At 44.0% G+C, this 23,980-nt stretch overlaps 1 protein-coding gene across 1 annotated transcript in view; it reads right to left on the bottom strand.

Annotated features, from left to right (window-relative positions):
- Positions 1 to 23,980, bottom strand: part of LOC110497642 (nesprin-3) — a 47,068-nt gene that overhangs the window by 14,187 nt on the left and 8,901 nt on the right. The window contains exons 3-15 of the mRNA XM_021573886.3: positions 21,092 to 21,264; positions 20,625 to 20,763; positions 20,127 to 20,297; positions 17,344 to 17,499; positions 16,794 to 17,141; positions 11,096 to 11,232; positions 7,855 to 8,029; positions 6,910 to 7,092; positions 6,344 to 6,487; positions 5,944 to 6,078; positions 4,655 to 4,816; positions 4,244 to 4,416; positions 2,655 to 3,822 (exon numbers count right to left, since the gene is read on the bottom strand). Of these exons, the coding sequence (XP_021429561.3) occupies positions 2,655 to 3,822; positions 4,244 to 4,416; positions 4,655 to 4,816; positions 5,944 to 6,078; positions 6,344 to 6,487; positions 6,910 to 7,092; positions 7,855 to 8,029; positions 11,096 to 11,232; positions 16,794 to 17,141; positions 17,344 to 17,499; positions 20,127 to 20,297; positions 20,625 to 20,763; positions 21,092 to 21,264 (3,264 nt within the window). The remainder of the gene's footprint in view (positions 1 to 2,654; positions 3,823 to 4,243; positions 4,417 to 4,654; positions 4,817 to 5,943; positions 6,079 to 6,343; positions 6,488 to 6,909; positions 7,093 to 7,854; positions 8,030 to 11,095; positions 11,233 to 16,793; positions 17,142 to 17,343; positions 17,500 to 20,126; positions 20,298 to 20,624; positions 20,764 to 21,091; positions 21,265 to 23,980) is intronic.

Genomic DNA, 23,980 nt, shown 5'->3' with positions numbered 1-23,980 from the left:
GGCTCTCTGCTCTGCCAAAGCTGACTTTCTCCTCTGTTCTCATCCTCCTAGATCTATCCTCTGCCTTCGACACCGTGAAACATCAAATCCTCCCCTCCACCTTCTCAGGGCTGTGCGTACATCTCAGGCTCTGCACACTCCTGGGTTGCATTCAACCTGGCAGGTCGCGCCTGTCAGGTGGCATGGAGAGGACTATGGTGCGTGCCTACAGAGCAGCAAGGGGAACTGCCCCTCCCTACCTTCAGGCTATGCTCAAACCTCACATCTCAACCCGAGCACTCCAGTCTGCCACCTCCGGTCTGTTGGCCGTCCCACCACTACAGGAGGTCAGCTCCTGCCTAGCCCAGTCAAAGCTCTTCTCTGTCCTGGTCCCCCAATAGTGGAACCAGCTTCTCTCTGATGCTAGGACAGCAGAGTCCCTTCCCATATTCCTGAAAACGTCTGAAACGTACATCTTCAAAGAGTATCTTAAATAAGAAATCCCCCCCGTCCAAAAAACAAAACTTCAATTTGTCTTTTCCTACTAGCACTGACTTTGCTGATAACTTCTGTATTGAGGAAAAATGTGCTAATACGACTGTGATATGTGGTTGTCTCACCTAGCTATCTTAAGATGAATGCTCTAAGTCACTCTGGATAGCAGCGTCTGCTAAATGACTAAAATGTCAAATGTTGTTATAAACCGGGGTGTTCGAGCCCTGAATGCTGATTGGCTTAAAGCGGTGTTATGTCAGACCGTATACACGGGTATGACAACCAAAAAAAGATTTTTACTGTTCTAATTATGTTGGTAACCAGTTTATAATAGCAATAAGGAACCTTGGGGGTTTGTGGTATATGGCCAATATACCATGACTAACGGCTGCATCCTGTATCCGCATTGCGTCATCCATAAGAACAGCCCTTAGCCATGGTATATTGGCCATATACCACACCCCCTCATGCCTTATTGCTTACAGTGGGGCAAAAAAGTATTTAGTCAGCTACCAATTGTGCAAGTTCTCCCACTTAAAAAGATGAGGCCTGTAATTTTCATCATAGGTACACTTCAACTATGACAGACAAAATGAGAAGAAAAAAAATCCAGAAAATCACATTGTAGGATTTTTAATGAATTTATTTGCAAATTATGGTGGAAAATAAGTATTTGGTCACCTACAAACAAGCAAGATTTCTGGCTCTCACAGACCTGTAACTTCTTCTTTAAGAGGCTCCTCTGTCCTCCACTCGTTACCTGTATTAATGGCACCTGTTTGAACTTGTTATCAGTATAAAAGACACCTGTCCACAACCTCAAACAGTCACACTCCAAACTCCACTATGGCCAAGACCAAAGAGCTGTCAAAGGACACCAGAAACAAAATTGTAGACCTGCACCAGGCAGGGAAGACTGAATCTGCAATAGGTAAGCAGCTTGGTTTGAAGAAATCAACTGCGGGAGCAATTTTTAGGAAATGGAAGACATACAAGACCACTGATAATCTCCCTCGATCTGGGGCTCCACGCAAGATCTCACCCCGTGGGGTCAAAATGATCACAAGAACGGTGAGCAAAAATCCCAGAACCACACAGGGGGACCTAGTGAATGACCTGCAGAGAGCTGGGACCAAAGTAACAAAGCCTACCATCAGTAACACACTACGCCGCCAGGGACTCAAATCCTAGAGTGCCAGACGTGTCGCCCTGCTTAAGCCAGTACATGTCCAGGCCCATCTGAAGTTTGCTAGAGAGCATTTGGATGATCCAGAAGAAGATTGGGAGAATGTCATATGAAACCAAAATATAACTTTTTGGTAAAAACTCAACTCGTCGCGCTTGGAGGACAAAGAATGCTGAGTTGCATCCAAAGAACACCATACCTACTGTGAAGCATGGGGGTGGAAACATCATGCTTTGGGGCTGTTTTTCTGCAAAGGGACCAGGACGACTGATCCGTGTAAAGGAAAGAATGAATGGGGCCATGTATCGTGAGATTTTGAGTGAAAACCTCCTTCCATCAGCAAGGGCATTGAAGATTAAACGTGGCTGGGTCTTTCAGCATGACAATGATCCCAAACACACCGCCCGGGCAATGAAGGATTGGCTTCGTAAGAAGCATTTCAAGGTCCTGGAGTGGCCTAGCCAGTCTCCAGATCTCAACCCCATAGAAAATCTTTGGAGGGAGTTGAAAGTCCGTGTTGCCCAGCAACAGCCCCAAAACATCACTGCTCTAGAGGAGATCTGCATGGAGGAATGGGCCAAAATGCCAGCAACGGTGTGTGAAAACCTTGTGAAGACTTACAGAAAACATTTGACCTCTGTCATTGCCAACAAAGGGTATATAACAAAGTATTGAGATAAACTTTTGTTATTGACCAAATACTTATTTTCCACCATAATTTACAAATAAATTCATAAAAAATCCTACAATGTGATTTTCTGGATTTTTTTTCCTCATTTTGTCTGTCATAGTTGAAGTGTACCTGTGATGAAAATGACAGGCCTCTCTCATCTTTTTAAGTGGGAGAACTTGCACAATTGGTGGCTGACTAAATACTTTTTTGCCCCACTGTAATTATACCATGCCCATTTGAAGTTGAAATCATTTTATTAACTAGAAAATAATGAGTATGTGATTGTGAGTTAATAGAATCATTGTAGATAGTAAACCGTACCGTGGTGTGTTGACTTGAGCTCTGTAGCCCTCCAGAAGTTTTTCTAGCAAAGCCTTGGTCCATGACTGGATCCTCCATCTTTGTCTTGATCAGGGTGAAGGACCCTCTGTGTCGCGGGTGTCGCCCTCCACTTCCACTCTGGTCTCCCATTTCACTTGTTCCCTCTCTATAGCTGCTTCTGCTGCCCTGACTATGACCTTGCCCTAACCCCACATCTACCTCCATGGCCACAGGTTCAGCCACACCTCTGGACCTCTGCTCATCCACCCACTCCTCTGTCCGCCCGCTACTGCTGGACCCAGACGCCCCGACTACCACCACTCCGCTACTCCTAGAGCCTGATCCCTCCATCACGCTGCTACCTGTAAAATCAGAACCCCCCACCACTCCGCTACTCCTGGACCCAGAGCCCCCCACCACTCCGCTACTCCTGGACCCAGAGCCCCCCACCACTCCGCTACTCCTGGACCCAGAGCCCCCCACCACTCCGCTACTCCTGGACCCAGAGCCCCCCACCACTACGCTACTCCTGGACCCAGAGCCCCCCACCACTCCACACTGGGGGTTTCTGCCTCCTGTGTGGCCTGAGGAGTTTATCCCTGTGGTTCCCCCTCTGGTCTCCCCCTCTCCTCCCTGACCATACCCCCCTCTCCAGGCAATGGAGTCCACCTCCTCAACACCAAAACTGTGCTCACCGCCACCCTTCTCCCTGCAATTGCCACTGCTTTCAACCCCACTGCCCTGTCCCGGTCTCTGACTGCTTCCTTGGCTTAACGCCATTGGACCCTGTTGACCACTGCCCTGTCTCTCCCCATGTTCAGAGAGATCCATATCCTCCACACTGCTCTCGAACCCTCCCTCGACCCACACACCCTCTTCTGCTCTAAAACTTGCCCCTTCGCTTTGCTCCATCCTTGCCCCTGACCCTGTTCTTCCCCCTCTCCCAGACCCTGATCCATAGCACTGAGAGACCCAGACACCGTGGTCCTCTCCTGGGGATCCCTGTGGAGCACCCTCCATCCTGCTGCTGGAGCCTCTTCCTTTGATCAGGTCTCCTCCCTCCCCAGGGAAGAGCTCCCTAGCTGGGCCTGTCAACTCCCCAGCCTGACCTCTCACCCTCTGGATGTCTAAGTCATGGTCCTCAGAGGAGCTGTGCCCATTCAGCAGCCTGGGAATGGAACAGCAGACAGTCAGTAACTGAAGGAATCTCTTAGGATTGGTGTGTAATTGGCCGCATTAAATACTTTTCACCCAGATGCAGGGACAGCATGTGCAACATATTGACTTCTTTGTAGAAGGCTATGGTTGGTAAAGTATTCGGAGATAGATGTGCACAAGCCATATGAGGTTGTCGAGAACCTCCACTGAAACACACTAAACTAGAGATGAAGTAGCATTAGTGGTAATGGTACTAGAGTAGTCCTCCCATAGAGACACTATCATTCACAAGGGTGGATGATTCGATACATGTGCAAAGCTCTAGAATGTGATGATAATAGCAGCCATCTTTGTCACGCATAGTTGTTGATTCCAAAGTTCTATATCTAATTCTAAGAGTATTCCGTCAAGACCGCTATAGCGTAATGTACCTGAAGAGGTTGAGGCTGAGGTCATGCAGGGCCATCCAGGACTCTCTCAGGCGCTTCATGTCCCTGAGGATGTGTACTCGTCCCTCCTCAGAGGTCCTCTTCAGCACCCCCTGGCCCTCCACCTCTGTCTGGTGCAGCTGCAGCTCCTTCTCTGGGAACTCACCTAGTGCCCTCTACAGGACCGGAGGAGGAATAACACAGGATGGGACGTGACATATTAACTACATGCAAGTTCAGCACTGGACAGAGTCACAGTTTATTTCCCATAACTCTTTGTCAGTAGAGAACATTTTATTTATTTTTTTTAAACACAAGATATCCTCTCCATAGTAGTCCAGTGCCTAGTCATGTTTGTCTATCTTCATCAAAACAGCCATAATCAGTGCCACATAACAGATGTGTGGTCAGTACCTCAGCTTCATGCTGTCTGTTGTCCACGCTCCACTCCCCAGCAGAACTGCGGTAGGACTCCAGCTTCTGCCTCATAATCATCAGCCACTTCTCTACATTCAGCAGGCTCTCATGGAAACTCTCGTGCTCCCTGATGCTCTCCTCACTCTCGTTCCCCTTCACCTGCCACACACACACACACACACGCACACGTTAAAATCAAAGATATACACTCAGTGCCAGTTTATTAGTTCATCTAGTACCGGGGTGGACCCCGCCCTTTGCCTCCAGAACAGCCTGAAAATTTGGGGCATTCTACATTCATACATTCTAAATATTTTACAGGGATGTTGGTCCATGCTGACGCAACAGAATCACACAGTTGCTGCAGATCGGACGGCGGTACATTCATGCTGCTAACAGCCCATTCCATCTCATCCCAAAGATGCTCTGTTCATTTGAGGTCTGGGGACTGCGAAGGCCACTCAAGTAAACTGAAGTCACTGTCAATGTTCCAGACAATGTTTTTCCACTCCTCATTTGTCCAGTGTTGGTGATCGTGTGCCCACTGGAGCCGCTTCTTCTTGTTTTTAGCTGACAAGAGTGGAACACAGTGTGGTCGTCTGCTGCAATAGCCCATCCATGACAAGGATTGACGAGTTGTGCCTTCCGAGATGCTGTTCTGCGCCGTTATTTGTTTGTTTGTGGCCTGCCTGTTAGCTTGCACGATTCTTGCCAGTCTCCATCGACCTCTCTCATTAACGAGCTGTTGCCGCTGACTGGATGTTTTTTTGTTTTTCGCACCATTCTCAGTAAACCCTAAACACTGTCACGCGTGAAAAGCCCAGGAGGTCGGCCGTTTCTGAGATAATGGATGCGGCGTGCCTGACATTGACGATCGTACCACGCCCAAAGTCGCTTAGGTCACTCGTTTTGCCCATTCTAACATTCAATCGAACAGTAACTGAATGCCTCGATGCCTGCCTGCCTGCCTGCCTACTTTATATAGCAAGTCACATGACTCACTGTCTGAAGGTGAGTGTATAACAAAACTCACACATAGCCAAATGAACACAGGGATACACAACACTCCCACAGCCAAATGAACACAGGGATACACAACACTCACACAGCCAAATTAACACAGGGATACACAACACATTAAGCAAATGAAATCACATGCTAAAATATTACTTCACAAATACGCAGATTGATGAATAGGAAATGTTATTAATTTCAAAAGCAATTTTTTGCCACTAAAGTATCATCTTTTTCAAAACTTCTGCTTAGTCAAATCCTTCCATTCTTACCCGGACTGCCTTGTATAGGTTCCTCCAGTCCCCATACAGTCTCTCAGACCGGGTCTTGTTAGTGGAGCTGGATGACACCAGAGTCTCCAGAGCTGTGATGTGGGCCTCACAGTCCTCCAAGTCCTTCTTGATCCCCTGAGAGACACAAAGCAACTTTATGAATGCTTTATACATGCTTATATGTTCTAAATGAGTCTCATAGGACCCACGGACACAGGCTCAATCTCAATTCATCTTTCCTCAATTCCTTGCATCCTATCTCCTTGCCAACCATATTGGAGGAGAAGGTCACTCCACTCGAACCTTCTCCAATGCCTTTGAGAAGGAGGTGAGGAGAGAGGATGCAAGGAAAGATTCATTGAGAATGAGCCACAGGTTAAGAATGTAGTAAGTGACCCACCCGTAGCTGGTCTGACTGGCTCTTCTTGGCCAGTATGTCTGGTTGGAGGATGTCTGCTGAGATTAGTCTGTCTCTCAGGAGGGTCAGCTTGCTCCTGATTGACTCGTAGGCGTCGCCAAAGTCCTTCGTCCTCGAGATCAAACCCTAAGGACATACGTAAGCAATAAGGCACGAGGGGGTGTGGTATATGGCCAATATAGCATGTTTAAGGGCTGTACGACGCAACGCGGAGTGCCTGGATACACCCCTTAGCCGTGGTATATTGGCCATATAGCACAAACCCCCGAGGTATCTTATTGCTATTATAAACTGGTTACCAACATAATTAGAAAAAAAATACATCTTTTTTTTCATACCCGTGGTATACGGTCTGATATACCACAGCTGTCAGCCAATCAGCATTCAGGGCTCAAACCACCCAGTTTATAACAAAAATTACATTCCATCCCAAATGGCACCCCATTCCCTAATAATGACCTACATATGACCAGAGCCCACCCCATTCCCTAATAATGACCTACATATGACCAGAGCCCAATGACACACACACGAACGCACTCACACACCTGCAGTCTTCCCTTCCTCTGCAGAAGCTGGCTGTGCAGTAGCTCTCGGTTCTTCACGGCGGCGTTGAGTTCCGTCAGTAGACTCTCTGCTCTGTCAGAGCCAAACACTGAAACCAGCAGATCCCTCTTCACCTGCAGCAGACTCAACCGCTCTTGCAGCTGTAGACTTTGCATCATCAACCTCTGTAGGGGGATAGAAAGAAAGAGGAAACAAAGACATAAAAAAAGTGGAAATATGTGCCTCGGGGCATCTAAATCACACATCCCTCTGTGTCAACGAAAAGCAAGCATGATCCTCAGATGTCTCTTTTTCATAGATCAGGAAATGATTGAACTCCCTGACCTGTGCTTTCAGTATTCCCATGTCTGGAGGGGAGGAGGTTATATAGGGAAAGCCATAGATTCAATTTAATGATGGAGAAGGCTCAAATGGCAGTCTCTTCCATATATAGTACACTACTTTTGACACCTTTTCCATATATAGTTCACTACTTTTGACCACAGCCCTATGGGCCCTGATCAAAAGTAGTGCACTAAACAGGGAATAGGGTGCCATTTCGGACACGGCCCAAGCCAATCTCTGTCAAGTACTGTCTGTCTGTAGGGCTGAATGGATTTCCATAGCTGACCTAATTAAGGTACCATGACTACAGTATATCATTATTACAGTGGAGGTCTCCAGGCCTTGAGTGCCACAGAGACTACAAGTTTGGTTTCTCAGCCATCAACGGGTTACCTTACGAATACAATCCTGGTTTAGCTGCTTGATTGATGGGATTGAAGGTCACCTTTTCTCGATGCATTTTACAGTGTTGAATTAGCTGCATTGTATGTTTTCTGTATCATGTCCCTTTTAAGCACATGACCAAAAACATTTCCCATGGTGGAATAATAGTTGATCAAATCAGTAGCAGCCTGCAGTGCAGTGTGGTGTGGTGTTTATACCTCGATGTTCTGCACTAGCAAGGCGATGTGGGAGAACTCAGACACCTCTGCTGAGGCCTCCAGCACCTGAGAGACCAGCTGGCTCCACTGAGAGAAGCCATGCAGAGGGTCCTGCAGCACCTGTCTCAGCCCGGTCTCTGACTCCACACATAGCTTCATTGCGCGACACTTCACACTATAGGCAGACAGGGGAGAAGAGACGGGCTTCAAACAGGCTAGATATGGTGCATTGCATGCAAAAGACAAAATGTACTGTATATATTTAAACACAGTAAAAAGTCAGAGGAAAAATGCAGCTCATACATTTAGCCTGTTACACTAAGACCAAGTAATCACTGTACGTTTCAATAAGTTATGTTATAGAACAGCATAGACATCCTGTCTTTTCCTATAGAGAGAGCAAAGACTGTTTGCATGAATTATCATACAACATCAAAAGCTAATCAGTAAGGGAAAGTGGAATAAATTGAGCCATGTTTTTACATTCAGCATCCCTCCGTCAAGGGGAATATAGTATTCTTTCTAACAAAGATATCTACACATATTTCAGGATGTTGTGTGTATCCCTGGAAATAATCAGAATATAGGTAAACGGTTTTGAAAACATACACTACATGACCAAAACTATGTAGACACTTGCTCGTCAAACATCTCATTCCAAAATCATGGGCATTAATATGGAGTTGTTCCCCCCTTTGCTGCTATAACAGTCTCCACTCTTCTGGGATGGCTTTCCACTAGATGTTGAAACATTGCTGCGGGGACTTGCTTCCATTCAGCTACAAGCGCATTAGTGAGGTCGGGCACTGATGTTGGGCAATTAGTCGGTGGTCCAATTCATCCCAAAGACGTCCGATGGGGTTGAGGACAGTGCTCTGTGCAGGCCAGTCTTCTTCCACACCAATCTCGACAAACCATTTCTGCATGGACCTCGCTTTGTGCAAGGGGGCATTTTCATGCTGAAACAGGAAAGGGCCTTCCCAAAACTGTTGCCACAATGTTGGAAGCATAGAATTGTCTAGAAACTCAATGTATGCTGTAGAGTTAAGATTTCCCTTCACTGGAACTAAGGGGCCTAGCCCAAACCATGAAAAACAGCCCAAGACCATTATTCCTCCTCCACCAAACTTTACAGTTGGCACTATGCATTCGGGCAGGTAGCGTTTACTGGCATCTGCCAAACCCAGATTATTCCATCGGACTACCAGATTGTGAAGCGTGATTCATCACTCCAGAGAGCACGTTTCCACTGCTCCAGAGTCCAATGCCACCGAGCTTTACACCACTCTAGCTGATGCTTGGCATTGCGTATGGTGATCTTAGGCTTGTGTATGGCTGCTCAGCCATGGAAACTAATTTCATGAAGCTCCCGACAAACAGTTAAGTGTTGACTTTGCTTCCAGAGGCAGTTTGGAAAATCGGTAGTGAGTGTTGCAACAGAGGATAGATTATTACCCGCAACGTGCTTCAGCACTCGGTGGTCCTGTTCTGTGAGCTTGTGTGGCCTACTACTTCGCGGCTGAGCCGTTGCTGCTCCTAGACAGTTCCACTTCACAATAACAGTCGAGTTGACAGGCACAGCTCTAGCAGGGCAGGAATTTGACTAACTGCTTATTGGAAAGGTGGCATCCTATGTCTGTGCCACACTGAAAGTCACTGAGCTCTTCAGTAAAGCCATTCTACTGCCAATGTGTGTCTATGAAGATTGCATGGCTGTGTGCTCAATTTTATACACCTGTCAGCAATGGGTATGGCTGAAATGGTGGAATCCACTAGTTTGAAGGGGTGTCCACATACTTTTGTATTTAGAGTACCGTCAAAAGTGTGGACAACAACTCATTCAAGGGTTTTTCTTTATTTTTTATTATTTTCTACATTGTATAATAATAATAATAATAATAATAATAATAGTGAAAACATCAACATCATGAACAGATCATGTTGTAACCCCCCCAAAAAAAGTGTTAAACAAATCAAAATATATGTTATATTTGAGATTCTTCAATGTAGCCACCCTTTGACTTGATGACAGCTTTGCACACTCTTGGCATTCTCTCAAATAGCTTCATGAGGTAGTCACCTGGAATGCATTTCAATTAACAGGTGTGCCTTGTTAAAAGTTAATTTGTGGAATTTCTTTCCTTAATGCGTTTGAGCATAATCGGCTGTGTTGTGACAAGGTAGGGGTGATATACAGAAGATTGCCTTAGTCGGTAAAGGTCCAAGTCCATATTATGGCAAGAACAGCTCAAATAAGCTAAATTTACTTTAAGACATGAAGGTCAGTCAATTCGGAAAATGTCAAGAACTTTGAACGCTCTTCAAGTGCAGTCACAAAAACCATCAAGCGCTATGATGAAACTGGCTCTCATGAGGACCGCCAAAGGAAAGGAAGACCCAGAGTTACCTCTGCTGCAGAGGAAAAGTTAATTTGAGTTAACTGCACCTCAGATTGCAGCCCAAATAAATGCTTCATAGAGTTCAAGTAACATACATCTCAACATCAACTGTTCAGAGGAGACTGCGTGAATCAGGCCTTCATGGTCAAATTGCTGCAAAGAAAACACTACTAAAGGACACCCATAATAAGAAGAGACTTGCTTTGGCCAAGAAACACGAGCAATGGACATTAGACCAGTGGAAATCTGTCCTTTGGTATGATGAATCCAAATTTGAGATTTTTGGTTCCAAGGGCCGTGTCTTTGTGAGACGCAGAGTATGTGAACGGATGATCTACGCATGTGTGGTTCCCACTGTGAAGCATGGAGGAGGTGGTGTGATGGTGCTTCGCTGGTGACACTGTCAGTGATTTTTTATTATTCAAGGCACACTTAACCAGGTTGTGTAAGGGCTATTTGACCAAGAGAGTGATGGAGTGCAGCATCAGATGACCTGGCCTCCACAATCCCCCGACCTCAACCAAATTGAGATGGTTTGGGATGAGTTGGACCGCAGAGTAAAGGAAAAGCAGCCAACAAGTGCTCAGCATATGTGGGAATATGTCTCCTTCAAGACTGTTGGAAAAGCATCCCAGGTGAAGCTGGTTGAGAAAACGCCAAGCGTGTGCAAAGCTGTCATCAAGGCAAAGTGTGGCTACTTTGAAGAATCTGAAATATATTTTGATTTGTTTCACACCGTTTTGGTTACTATATGATTCCATATGTGTTAAATCTTAAAAAGCATCTTCCTCTCCATCGTCACTCTTCTTCTACACTGTGATGTGCTCTGATTGTCCACTCACCTCTGGTGCTCCTTCACCACAGCCAGGACGTCGTCAGAGAGATGCCGGGAATCTTGGGGAAAGCGGAAGAGTTCTTTAAGCTGGGCCTTGAGGTTCTCCACCTGGGATTCCTCTGCCGACAGAGTATTCCGAACATTCTGAGAGGGGAATACCAAAAGGGAAATAAGAACAATTGTTTAAAAACCTATCACAGAGACCAGCCTGGGCACCTGGCAACTCGCTCTCTGCACACAAAACACACATCAACAACCAAATGTGATAAACACTAACTAAATTTCTTCCTTAGTGCCAGAGTTAAACTGTTATACAAGATCTTTCTCCCATAGAAGAGAAAATGTTTAAACTTAACGTAATTCACATTAATGTCAAGCAATTTTAAACCACTATTGCAATCCTCATTGACAAGGGTGAAATTCACCTCAGTGGAATGAAGGCAGCAGGCACAAAGTGGCCTCTGATGCTGTAATTGGTTAAGTGGATTTTTCTAGACCAGGAGTCTCTCACCTTTTCTAGGATGAGAGCTACTTTGCGAGCTACTTATTTTAAAATAAAATCATCTTTTCTCCACTACTTTTCCATGGGTCCTTGGTAGAGGTCGACCGATTGTGGTTTTTCAACGCCGATACCGATTATTGGAGAACCAAAAAAAGCAGATACCGATTAAATCGGACAATTTTTTAAAATATTTATTTGTAATAATGACAATTACATTTATTTTAACTTAATATAATACATCAATAAAATCAATTTAGCCTCAAATAAATAATGAAACATGTTCAATTTGGTTTAAATAATGCAAAAACAAAGTGTTGTTGAAGAAAGTAAAAGTGCAATATGTGCCATGTAAGAAAGCTTACGTTTAAGTTCCTTGCTCAGAACATATGAAAACTGGTGGTTCCTTTTAACATGAGTCTTCAATATTCCCAGGTAAGAAGTTTTAGGTTATAGTTATTATAGGAATATTTCTCTCTATACGATTTGTATTTCATATACCTTTGACTATTGGATGTTCTAATAGGCACTTTAGTATTGCCAGTGTAACAGTATACAGTGGGGAGAACAAGTATTTGATACACTGCTGATTTTCCGACTTACAAAGCATGTAGAGGTCTGTATTTTTTTATCATAGGTACACTTCAACTGTGAGAGACGGAATATAAAACAAAAATCCAGAAAATCACATTTAAATAATAATTTGCATTTTATTGCATGACATAAGTATTTGATCACCTACCAACCAGTAAGAATTCCAGCTCTCACAGACCTGTTAGTTTCTTTAAGAAGCCCTCCTGTTCTCCACTCATTACCTGTATTAACTGCACCTGTTTGAACTCGTTACCTGTATAAAAGACACCTGTCCACACACACTCAATCAAACAGACTCCAACCTCTCCACAATGGTCAAGACCACAGAGCTGTGTAAGGACATCAGGGGTGAAATTGTTGACCTGCACAAGGCTGGGATGGGCTACAGGACAATAGGCAAGCAGCTTATAAGGCAACAACTGTTGGCGCAATATTAGAAAATGGAAGAAGTTCAAGATGACGGTTAATCACCCTCGGTCTGGGGCTCCATGCAAGATCTCACCTCGTGGGGCATCAATGATCATGAGGAAGGTGAGGGATCAGCCCAGAACTACACGGCAAGACCTGGTCAATGACCTGAAGAGAGCTGCAATCACAGTCTCAAAGAAAACCATTAGTAACACTACACCATCATGGATTCAAATCCTGCAGCACATGCAAGGTCCCCCTACTCAAGCCAGCGCATGTCCAGGCCCGTCTGAAGTTTGCCAATGACCATCTGGATGATCCAGAGGAGGAATGGGAGAAGGTCATGTAGTCTGATGAGACAAAAATAGAGCTTTTTGGTCTAAACTCCACTCGCCGTGTTTGGAGGAAGAAGGATGAGTACAACCCCAAGAACACCATCCCAACCGTGAAGCATGGAGGTGGAAACATTATTTGGGGATGCTTTTCTGCAAAGGGGACAGGACGACTGCACCGTATTGAGGGGAGGATGGATGGGGCCATGTATCGCGAGATCTTGGCCAACAACCTCCTTCCCTCAGTAAGAGCATTGAAGATGGGTCGTGGCTAGGTCTTCCAGCATGACAACGACCGGAAACACACAGCCAGGGCAACTAAGGAGTGGCTCCGTAAGAAGCATCTCAAGGTCCTGGAGTGGCCTAGCCAGTCTCCAGACCTGAACCCAATAGAAAATCTTTGGAGGGAGCTGAAAGTCCGTATTGCCCAGCGACAGCCCCGAAACCTGAAGGATCTGGAGAAGGTCTGTATGGAGGAGTGGGCCAAAATCCCTGCTGCAGTGTGTGCAAACCTGGTCAAGAACTACAGGAAACGTATGATCTCTGTATTTCCAAACAAAGGTTTCTGTACCAAATATTAAGTTCTGCTTTTCTGATGTATCACATACTTCAGTCATGCAATAAAATGCAAATTAATTACTTAAAAATCATACAATGTGATTTTCTGGATTTTTGTTTTAGATTCCGTCTCTCACAGTTGAAGTGTACCTATGATAAAAAATTACAGACCTCTACATGTTTGTAAGTAGGAAAACCTGCCAAATCGGCAGTGTATCAAATACTTGTTCTCCCCACTGTAGCTTCCATCCCTCTCGTCGCCGCTACCTGGGCTTGAACCAGGAACACATCGACAACAGCCACCCTCGAAGAAGCGTTACCCATGCAGAGCAAAGGGAACAACTACTCCAAGTCTCAGAACGAGTGACGTTTGAAACGCTATTAGCGCGCACCCCGCTAACTAGCTTGCCATTTCACATCGGTTACACCAGCCTAATCTCAGGAGTTGACAGGCTTGAAGTCATAAACAGCGCAATGCTTAAAGCATTGCGAAGAGCTGCTGGCTCAAACGCACAAAAGTGTTGTTTGAATGAATGCTTACAAGCCTGCTGGTGCCTACCATCGCTCAGCCAGACTGCTCTATCAAATCAGACTTAATTATAACATAATAACACACAGAAATACGAGCCTTAGGTCATTAGTATGGTCGAATCCGGAAACTATCATCTCGAAAACAAAACTTTTATTCTTTCAGTGAAATACGGAACCGTAACGGGTGGCATCCATAAGTCTAAATACTCCTGTTACATTGCACAACCTTCAATGTTATGTCATAATTACGGAAAATTGTGGCAAATTAATTTGCAATGAGCCAGGCGGCCCAAACTGTTGCATATACCCTGACTCTACGTGCAATGAACGCAAGAGAAGTAACACAATTTCACCTGGTTAATATTGCCTGCTAACCTGGATTTCTTTTAGCTAAATATGCAGGTTTAACGATATATACTTCTGTGTATTGATTTTAAGAAAGGCATTGATGTTTATGGTTAGGTACACATTGGAGCAACGACAGTCCTTTTTCGCAAATGCGTACCACATCGATTATATGCAACGCAGGACACGCTAGATAAACTAGTAATATCATCAACCATGTGTAGTTAACTAGTGATTATGATTGATTGATTGTTTTTATAAGTTTAATGCTAGCTAGCAACTTACCTTGGCTTCTTACTGCATTCGCGAAACAGGCAGGCTCCTCGTGAGGCAGGTGGTTAGAGCTTTGGACTAGTTAACCGTAAGGTTGCACGATTGAATCCCTGAGCTGACAAGGTAAAAATCTGTCGTTCTGCCCCTGAACAAGGCAGTTAACCCACCGTTCCTAGACCGTCATTGAAAATAAGAATGTGTTCTTAACTGACTTACCTAGTTAAATAAAGATACAAATAAAAATTCAAATCTGCTAAATCGGCGTCCAAAAATACCGATTTCCGATTGTTATGAAAACTTGAAATCGGCCCTAATTAAATCGGCCATTCCGATTAAATCGGTCGACCTCTAGTCCTTAGTGTACAATATATTTTGTCAATACACCTGGTAAAATAATGGTTAATCAACAACTAAGGGGGCCCACAAAAATTATATTTTCTTGGTTTTATTTTTCCTGGTTTTTGAATCCTTAACAATTATTACAATTATTCATAGAGAAACAATGAAAATGGATGTCCATGTCTACCCACAAGATGGGTATCATTAGCATCGCTTAAATGCTACATACAGAGTGATAAACAAATGTACTCACCAAACAGAGAGATGGGCAATATTTCTGGAAATTAATTGGCAGATATTGTGTTACATTTGGCTTTTTAAGGCAATAGTGGCTAACCAGGGTTGGGATAATGTCAATGTAGCCTTGATATTATGAGAGCGTTTGCGATGGAACACGTGAAAAAATGTATTTTCAGAATTTATTGGCAAGCTACTCATAGGTGGGCCACGAGCTACTGGTAGCTCACGATTGACCTGTTGGAGACCCCTGGGTCCAGATTCACAAAACACTTCTTACGCAAAAAATTAAGATGCTTCTTAAGAAGAAAAAAAACTTCACAAGGTAAGTGCAATTCCTCTACAATATTTTAAGATTAAATGATTTTCTTAAACTTCTGAAATATACACACAAATAAAGATTGTGTTGCTAGGCAACAGTTTTAGCTAACTATCTAGCTAGCAATGGCAATCATGTTAGCATATTGTCTTACTGAGATTACTGTTCTAAAACATGTTCTTGGGTGTAAAATAATTAAATAATAACCTCAAGTTTGAGAGTGAATAAAACAGTGAATTGCTTTCATGAGCTTTTTCCTCTCACTGCCCTGAGGGTTGGAATTAAAACATTTCCAATAACTTTATTTTCTAAATCTATTTTCTTCTTAACTTTTTTGCTAAATGAGAAACATACTGTAAGAAATAGCGCAATACATTTTCCAATAACCTTTTTGAGAAACAACAACTTTGCTTAACTTTCTTCTTAAATCTGTAGTTAAGGGGAAAAAAAGGCAGTTAAGAAGACACCTTCCTTCTTAATAAGAAGGTTTTGTGAATCTGGACCCTGGTCTAGACACTGGGATAAAATGACTATACTAATTGTTTTAGCCTCTGACAAATCTTATCACTCTTCTGCTAGCTTTTGTTTCTCAAACTGACCTCAATAGTCTACTATAGCTTCCGAGCCTTATGTCCTCTCCATCATCTACAGTCCTAAATGGAACCCTATTCCCTACATAGTGCACTACTTTTCACCAGAACCCTCTGATCTGAAAACACAGGACAGGTAAAAGCAATGTATTGAAAGCCTATGTAGGCATTTCCTTGCATCTGTCCAATTCATTGACATCAGTGAATTGAAGGAGATTAGAAGAGCAATGAAGCCACTTCAGACAATCAATACAATTCCATAGACTGTGGGAACCTGCCCCACAACAGTGAGGATACAATACCATCCCACAACCATTATCTTCTATGTCATCTCCACCAGACATCTCCCAGGCATGTAGCCAGAAGGCCAATTCCTGCAAGGTAATAGTTAGAGCAACTGCCCATGCTGTGTCAGACTCTTATTTTAGCTAGTAACTAAAGCTGTAAGCCTTGGGTTGAGGAGTGAAATTGACAGAGACACTGAAAGAGAAAAAGAAAGCAAATAACAAGTAAGGGGAAGGAGATAAGAGTGGAAGAGAGAAGGGTAAAAAAGGAAGGCAGAGGGAAGACTGGAGAGAGAGAGAGAGAGAGGTAGACAACAAGGAAATTACATTAGGAAGAGAGCTAGCGAGAGAGAGAAAATGAGAACGAAAGAGAGACAGAGTGTGTATAAAGCCCACCATGTACTTCCTCCACTGCCCAACCATCTGTTCCTCGCTCCTGTCTCCCTCCCTGGCTGTCTCCAGGTCTCTGGTCAGTCTGTGAAGCAGGGCCTGGAGCTGCGCTATGTCCTCCCCCAGGCGCTGGCAGTGGCTCTGGTACTGGCTCTGGGAGTCTAGGCTGCTCCTTAGGCCCTCCCCAGCCTCACACAGGCTCTGTCGGAGCCTCTGCCAGGCCAGACGAAGCTCCTCCACCTCCTCCTCCACCACCTCCACCCCCACGGGCGACGTGTTGGCCCGCACTGCCTCCACCATGCCCTCGATGTGCTGCAGCGTCCGCTCCTCACTGGCCACACTGTCGTCCAGCGTCTGACAGAGGGGAGAGGAGAGTTACGCTGTGTCACGATTTTCCACCCTTCTCAAACTTAATTCAAAGTGCAATTAAAATAACAACAAACGTTACAGTACAGTTTTTTTACAGCAAAAAGAAAAAAAAGAACAGTGATGTGACTAGGGGGAACGCTCATCTGTCCATCCCAGGAGTCCTATAACCAGGGTGTACTACTCTCACCTGTAGGGCTTGGAGATTGTTCTCGGCTGTGTCCTCTGACTCAGTAAGTGTGTTCAGCTCCTTAGCTTTGGACACCAGCCAGGCCTGGAACTTTAGGACGTAGCTCTGGTAAATCTGGTGCTCTTCAGCTATCTTCTGCAGCACTGACAGCCTCTCCTGTTGAAGGGGAAATCCACCACTTTTTACACATATTCATCATCTCCAGCACCATACCAGGGTCTACATACAGTAAGTGAAAATGACATGTTCCTACATTGTATTTTAACTTCTCTAGGGTAGGGGGCAACATTTGGAATTTTGGATGAAAAGCATGCCCAAATTAAACTGCCTTCTACTGCCCAGAAGATACACTAAAGTTTCCAAAACTGATAAAATAATGAGAGAAAACTGAGGATGGATCAACAAAATTGTAGTTACTTCACAATACTAACCTAATTGACAGAGTGAAAAGAAGGACGCTTGTACAGATAAAACTATTCCAAAACATGCAACAAGGCACTATACTGCAAAAAATGTGGCAAAGCAATTTACTTTTTTTCAGAATAAAAAGCATTATGTTTAGAGCAAATCCAATACAACACATTACAACAGTACCACGCTCTATATTTTCAAGCACAGTAGTGGTGGTTGCATCATGTTATGGGTATATTTGTAATCATTAAGGATTGGTTAGTTTTTCAGGATAAAAAAAAAAGATGCAAAGAGGGTAAGCACAGGCAAAATCCTAGAGGAAAATATGGTTCAGTCTGCTTTGCACCAGACACTGGGAGATGAATTCACCTTTCAGCAGGACAATAACCTAAAATAAAAGGGCAAATCTACACTGGAGTTTCTTACCAAGAAGACAGTGAATGTTCCTGAGTGGCCTAGTTACAGTTTTGACTGAAATCTACTTGAAAATCAAGACCAGAAAAAGGTTGTCTAGCAATGATCAACAATCCAATTGACAGAGATTGAACAATTTTGAAAATAATAAAATAATAATAACAACCCAGGTGTGGAAAGCTCTTAGAGACTTACCCAGAAAGACTCACAGCTGTAATCGCTGCCACAGGTGATTCTAACATGTATTGACTCAGAGGGTTTGAATACTTATATCTAGTCAAGATCTATTAGTGTTATATTTTTCATGAATTCTTTACAAAAATGCTTTTTTGTTTTTTTTAAATCATATTTGACAGAGTATGTTGTGTAGATCGTTGACAAAAAGTGACAATTAAATCCATTGTAATCCCGCTTTGTAACAACAAAATGTAGAAACGTCAAGGGGTGTGAATACTTTCTGAAGGCACTGTAGAACTAGCTAGTTCTAGCTCCTTTCAAAGAGTAGGGGAACAAATGTTACCCTCTTTTAAGCAACAACCTCCATATGAAAGAGAATATAAATCATTAGAATGATATTCCCCCTTTGGACCAAACGCACAGCTCTGCCATGAGCTAAGCATGTTCAAACGGGCGAGGAGCACCAAAAGACTGTTCCCTTTGAAAGTAGAGACAGACAGGGAGAGGAGAGGACCGTTGTGGACTGTAAGATGTTTCAAAGACCTAGATGAAACAGAAAGAAACAGGAACGGCATTGCCTTGATTGTGTGACTACAGAAAAATACAAAAGAACGTACACAACAAAAGAAGCTCGGCACAAATTGAAGAGTATTCACCAACAACGCTCAGAGACTCAAGTTACTCGACTCTGAGAACCTAGAAGTTAGTTACTGTACCCTGCAGCCTGTCTGTCTGGATGGAAATAATACCACTCAATAACAGCGACACGGTTTCAATCATTCTATTGTGTTCGCTATATAGCTTACACGGGTCCAGATCCAAAATTCTAAATAATATCTCGGGTCTGGGTTAGATATGACAGTCATGGATCTCGGGTATGTGTAATTTTAATTGACTTGTCCGGGTGGACTAGTACAGGTCCGAACGCGACTGCTGCAGTAGAGAAAAATAGATGTAATCATTTTTGTTGCTGCTCTTACTTTTCATGACAGTGGCACGTGTAGCTTATTGTTGTTGTTGGCTAATCATCAAAGTGGCAATAGGCTACAGTCATAGAGCCTACATGTGTGGCAAGTGTTAGATATCTAATCAATGGAAAATGGAATTAAAATGACATTTTAAAGTTAAAAGGAAGAAGGATAGGCTACAACAACCAAGAGCAAAACAGGTAGACTGCTACTTAATATTTTGAATGGAGTTATTCTTGTTTGTAACTGTGTAGGACGAGAAAGCGCATGCCTCCATTAGCCTAGCTCGCTAACATTAGCTAGCTTCTCCAATTTTAATGCAGTCAAGACAGGTAATAGGTAATCATATTTGATTATAAATAACCTAGCTATGGCAGCTATTAGTCTCCTATAGCGCGAGTCGGCTTGGTTGGTTGCGGGCCCTCGTCTCTCTCTCCGTCCTCCCTGCTCACCATGTCACTTGCTCACACTCACAGTAGCCTACATACACAGCATGGCCCCTGCTCTCTCTACCTCCTCTCCCTCACGCTTTATCAGCTCTGGTTAATAAAGTATCTTAAAAATGAACTTTTCTGCTTCACTCTGATCGGCCCGGGTCTGGATCCGACCAGGTCTAGTTTTCTTCGAGTCCGTTCGGAACGGGTCTCTATATTTACTCATGCATATTCGTTCCGAGTGAGAAAGCCCCAGGTCCATTTCGGGAATGGGTCCTAGAATGCTAGCTTGAGTTTTGTGCAGAGAATTTGAGGGAATAGATGGAGATTTTGAACAAGTCATCAGAAAGCCTCCATTATACTGCACACACACACACACCTCAGCCCTGTCCCGTATGCTGTTGTATGCCTCTTGCAGTCTCTCCTGTGCCTCCTGGTCCACACTGGGGTCCTGGGTACGGTTGTGCAGCGCTGCAGCCTCATCCAACAGCCTCTCCAACAGCAGTGCCTGGCTCTGCACGTCACTCAGCAAGACATGCTGGTGGTCCACCTGGAACACACACATTAGATTACATTATATACTTTCTACCTGGAAGACATACAAGTTAACTACTGTGGTAATTCTATAGGAATGATTGGCAGCATTTGAAGGCTAGCTTGATGTAGCTAGGTTTATTATTTCTTATGACCAAACAGCCAGACTCAAAATATGGCAGTACAGTTGGGCTTCTGATATGGTATCAGTAGTATTACTTTATATTCAGTATCCGCTGGAAACACGGCCTACCCTCTTCACTCACACTAGAGAGTTTCCAGACTGGCTAAACAGACATTACCATTGTTGACACCCAGGCCAGTGTCAGGTGTGTTCGCTCACCTGCCACAGTTTTTCCTTTACCCCCAGCTGTAGTTCCACCTCCGGCTCCAGACTGCGACGCATGCGGACCAGCCACATCTCAACCTCCTCGTGCGCCTTCAGGTACTCACTCCAGTGCAGCCACACCCACTCTATCCGGCTGGGAAAGAGAGTAGTAGGGTGGGTTGAAGAGTAAATATCGACCATAGAAAAACAAAGACCTTAGAAAATTGTGTTGATATGGCCTAAACAAAAACAAGGCATTCTGCCATGCCATTAACAATCAAATATTTTTCACTGAACGAATAGAATGTATTCCCTCATGCATACATTATCCATGGGTGTGTAATATTAGCTGATGTGACAGACAATAAAACTCATGGCAATTCCTTTTTAAAAGGAGACATAGTAATTGACCTGCCCTTTTCAGCTGCCACAGAAGTCATTGGAGGTCATAGAAAGTCACAGAGGAGTCGTGGGTTAGCTACCTGTGGCAGTGGATTATGAAGGTGCAGGTCTCCTCCCATGATGCTTTGAGCTCTTTGAGTTTGGCGTGGGTTTTGCTCCTGGTCTCCTGGTCTCCGTTCTGCAGTAAGACCTCAGCAGCCACCAGCACCATGTCCATCTTCACGCGACCCTCATGCTCAGACTCGTGGATTTTCTGTCCACCAGTAACACAGGAGATGCTTGATGAGATCATGAATTTTGGGCTGACAGATAATGTGGTCAAGCATAGGGTTATGGCGATCATGAAATTGTCAGCCGGTGATTGTCAAGCAAATAAACAAACGTTAAGCATCTTCTGGTTTCCACACAGACAAGGCATTTAAAAAAGTCTAATACATCCATGTAATATAGCCTACAACTTCACAATAAATCCATTATTTATTTTACACAGGTCTAAAGAAACATGAAATGAAGTAAATGTAGTCTATTTCAGAAGAAAATACTAGCATACTCTAAGTTGTCCTTATGTTAGGTCCTGATCTGGCAATGCCAAATGGCTGTGTGCTACACTACAGTAGTTCATTTAGTAGACAAGATGTGCTTATAACTATTAGTATAAAAATTTAACAAAGCTGAATAAAATATATTTTCTCCAAATGATTTGAGTGCGCACATACGGCTATTCTGTGTTGAGCGGTTAACAAATAGGTACTCCTATTTGCTTAATTCATAGTTATGTAATTTTAGGTGTTCTACAAACATTGGGCTATATATTTAGATTTTAATACATTGTAAGGCTGCATGATGAGACTAATGATGATTTGAAAAAAGTATCTTGAAAAGGTATGAGCTCTGCTTTGTTTTTTGACGCAGGCTGTACATACTCCAATAGTCTCTCATTCACAATTTGAGAAGCATTTGATAATGCCTCGAATTTCACAGCGGCATCCCCTTTGTGTCTACAATGAATCCTAAAAAAATCCATGTCTTTTGCGGCCCGGAGTGCTGCGTTGCCTTTCTTCCCGAGTGTGCTGTGCAATCTGAAGCATCTCTCACAAGACTCTCAATCACGTGATCGGGTCTTTCCCACAGGCTACAAGTGAAGACAGACACATCGGGGACGCAACTGCGTGCGTCCTTATCCAATTCCAAGGTGCATATTGAAGATATTGGGAGAACTGTCCACATTTACTTTTCATCAGCCAACAAGATGAGTAGGCCTAACAAACAGCAAAAGAAGTAGCCTATGTCAATCTACTATCCCCCCATAGTACAAAAGTTAACCTACTGTATTCTGTGCAAGAAATACATATTCCAAACAGTCTGGGAGAGTTGTTGGTTGGATTCCATGTCTTCTCCCGGGACCTCCTCAATGTCCACCTCTTGAACATCAGTCTCTGAGGCCTCATCTTCACTGTCACTTAACAACCTTGAGGATGGCTCTCTGTCTGGCTCAAAAAGCCTAAAATTTGCCTGGATGGCCACCAATTTTTCAACCCTTGTATTGGTCAGCCTGTTGCATGTTTTGGTGTGTGTGTTCCCAAACAAGGACCAGTTGTGCTCTGAGGCAGCTGATGTTGGTGGGATTTGGAGGATGATGGCGGCAACAGGGAAAAGAACCTCAGATCCATAAAGTCCATTCCACCAGGTGGCTGATGAGATATGTTGGCACGACTGCCATATTACATCTCCATCCCAAAGCCCTTGCTTGGAAGTGTAGTTTGCCAGACTGTCAAAAACCTTGCCCTCATCCAGGCCACGGTAGTGATGACACCATAGGCCTTGTTGATCTCTGCACCAGACAGGATGCTCTTGCCAGCATACATGGGGTTCAACATGTACGCTGCGGCATGTATGGGCTTCAGGCAGAAGTCTTAACGCTTTTGATGCATTTCAGAACTGCAGTTTCCTCTGCTTGGAGCAACAGTGAAGTGGGCAGGGCAGTACGGATTTCTTCTCTTACATCTGCAAGCAGTCTGAACATCAGACAGGATGGCATTTTCACACTCAATCCATGCAATGACTACCGCTATAGGTATCAGGAGTTTCAGGCTGCTTACCACACTCTCCCAAAATACATAATCCAGGAGGATCCTCTTGATGGGGCTGTCCATATCAGCAGACTGTGATATGGCAATTTCTTGGAGAGACTCCTCCCCTCCAGGAGACTGTCAAACATGATGACAAAACCACCTCAACAGGTGTTGCTGGGCAGCTTCAATATGGTGCTCTTATTCTTCTCACTTTGCTTGGTGAGGTAGATTGCTGCTATATCTTGATGACCCGTCACACACCTAACCATTTCCTTGCCTCTCTTGTAGAGTGTATTCATTGTTTTCATGAGCATGAGCAGCACAGCCAATGGGTGTGATGTGAGGGTAGGACTCTTCCACTTCAGATCAAGCAGCCTTGAAGTTCACAGCATTGTCTGTCAGCAGTGCAAATACCTTCTGTGGTCCAAGGTCATTGATGACTGCCTTCAGCTCATCTGCAATGTAGAGACCAGTGTGTCTGTTGACCCTTGTGTCTGTGCTCTTGTAGAATACAGGTTGAGATGTAGTTAATTATTCCTTGCCCACGAACAGTCGACCACCCATCAGCGATGATTGCAATACAGTCTGCTTTCACTATGATTTGCTTGACCTTCACTTGAACTTTGTTGAACTCTGCATCCAGCAAATGAGTAGATAAAGCATGTCTGGTTGGAGGGGTGTATGCTGGGCCAAGAACATTCAGAAATATCTTCCAATCCACATTGCCTGTGAGCATCAGAGGTGAAGCAGTTGCATACACAACTCAAGCAAGACATTCATCAGCATTTCTCTGACTAAATTCCTCCATTGAGTCAAAAAAACTTCTGATTTCAGGAGGACCATGAGCGGTCACTATTGATAAGGTGTCTGATTCATCATTTTCACTTCGAATAGAAG

Source organism: Oncorhynchus mykiss, chromosome 19 (assembly GCF_057628025.1).
Source record: "Oncorhynchus mykiss isolate SJ-2025 chromosome 19, ASM5762802v1, whole genome shotgun sequence".
Taxonomy (NCBI): domain Eukaryota; kingdom Metazoa; phylum Chordata; class Actinopteri; order Salmoniformes; family Salmonidae; genus Oncorhynchus; species Oncorhynchus mykiss.
This window is presented reverse-complemented; position numbering and strand designations above follow the sequence as displayed.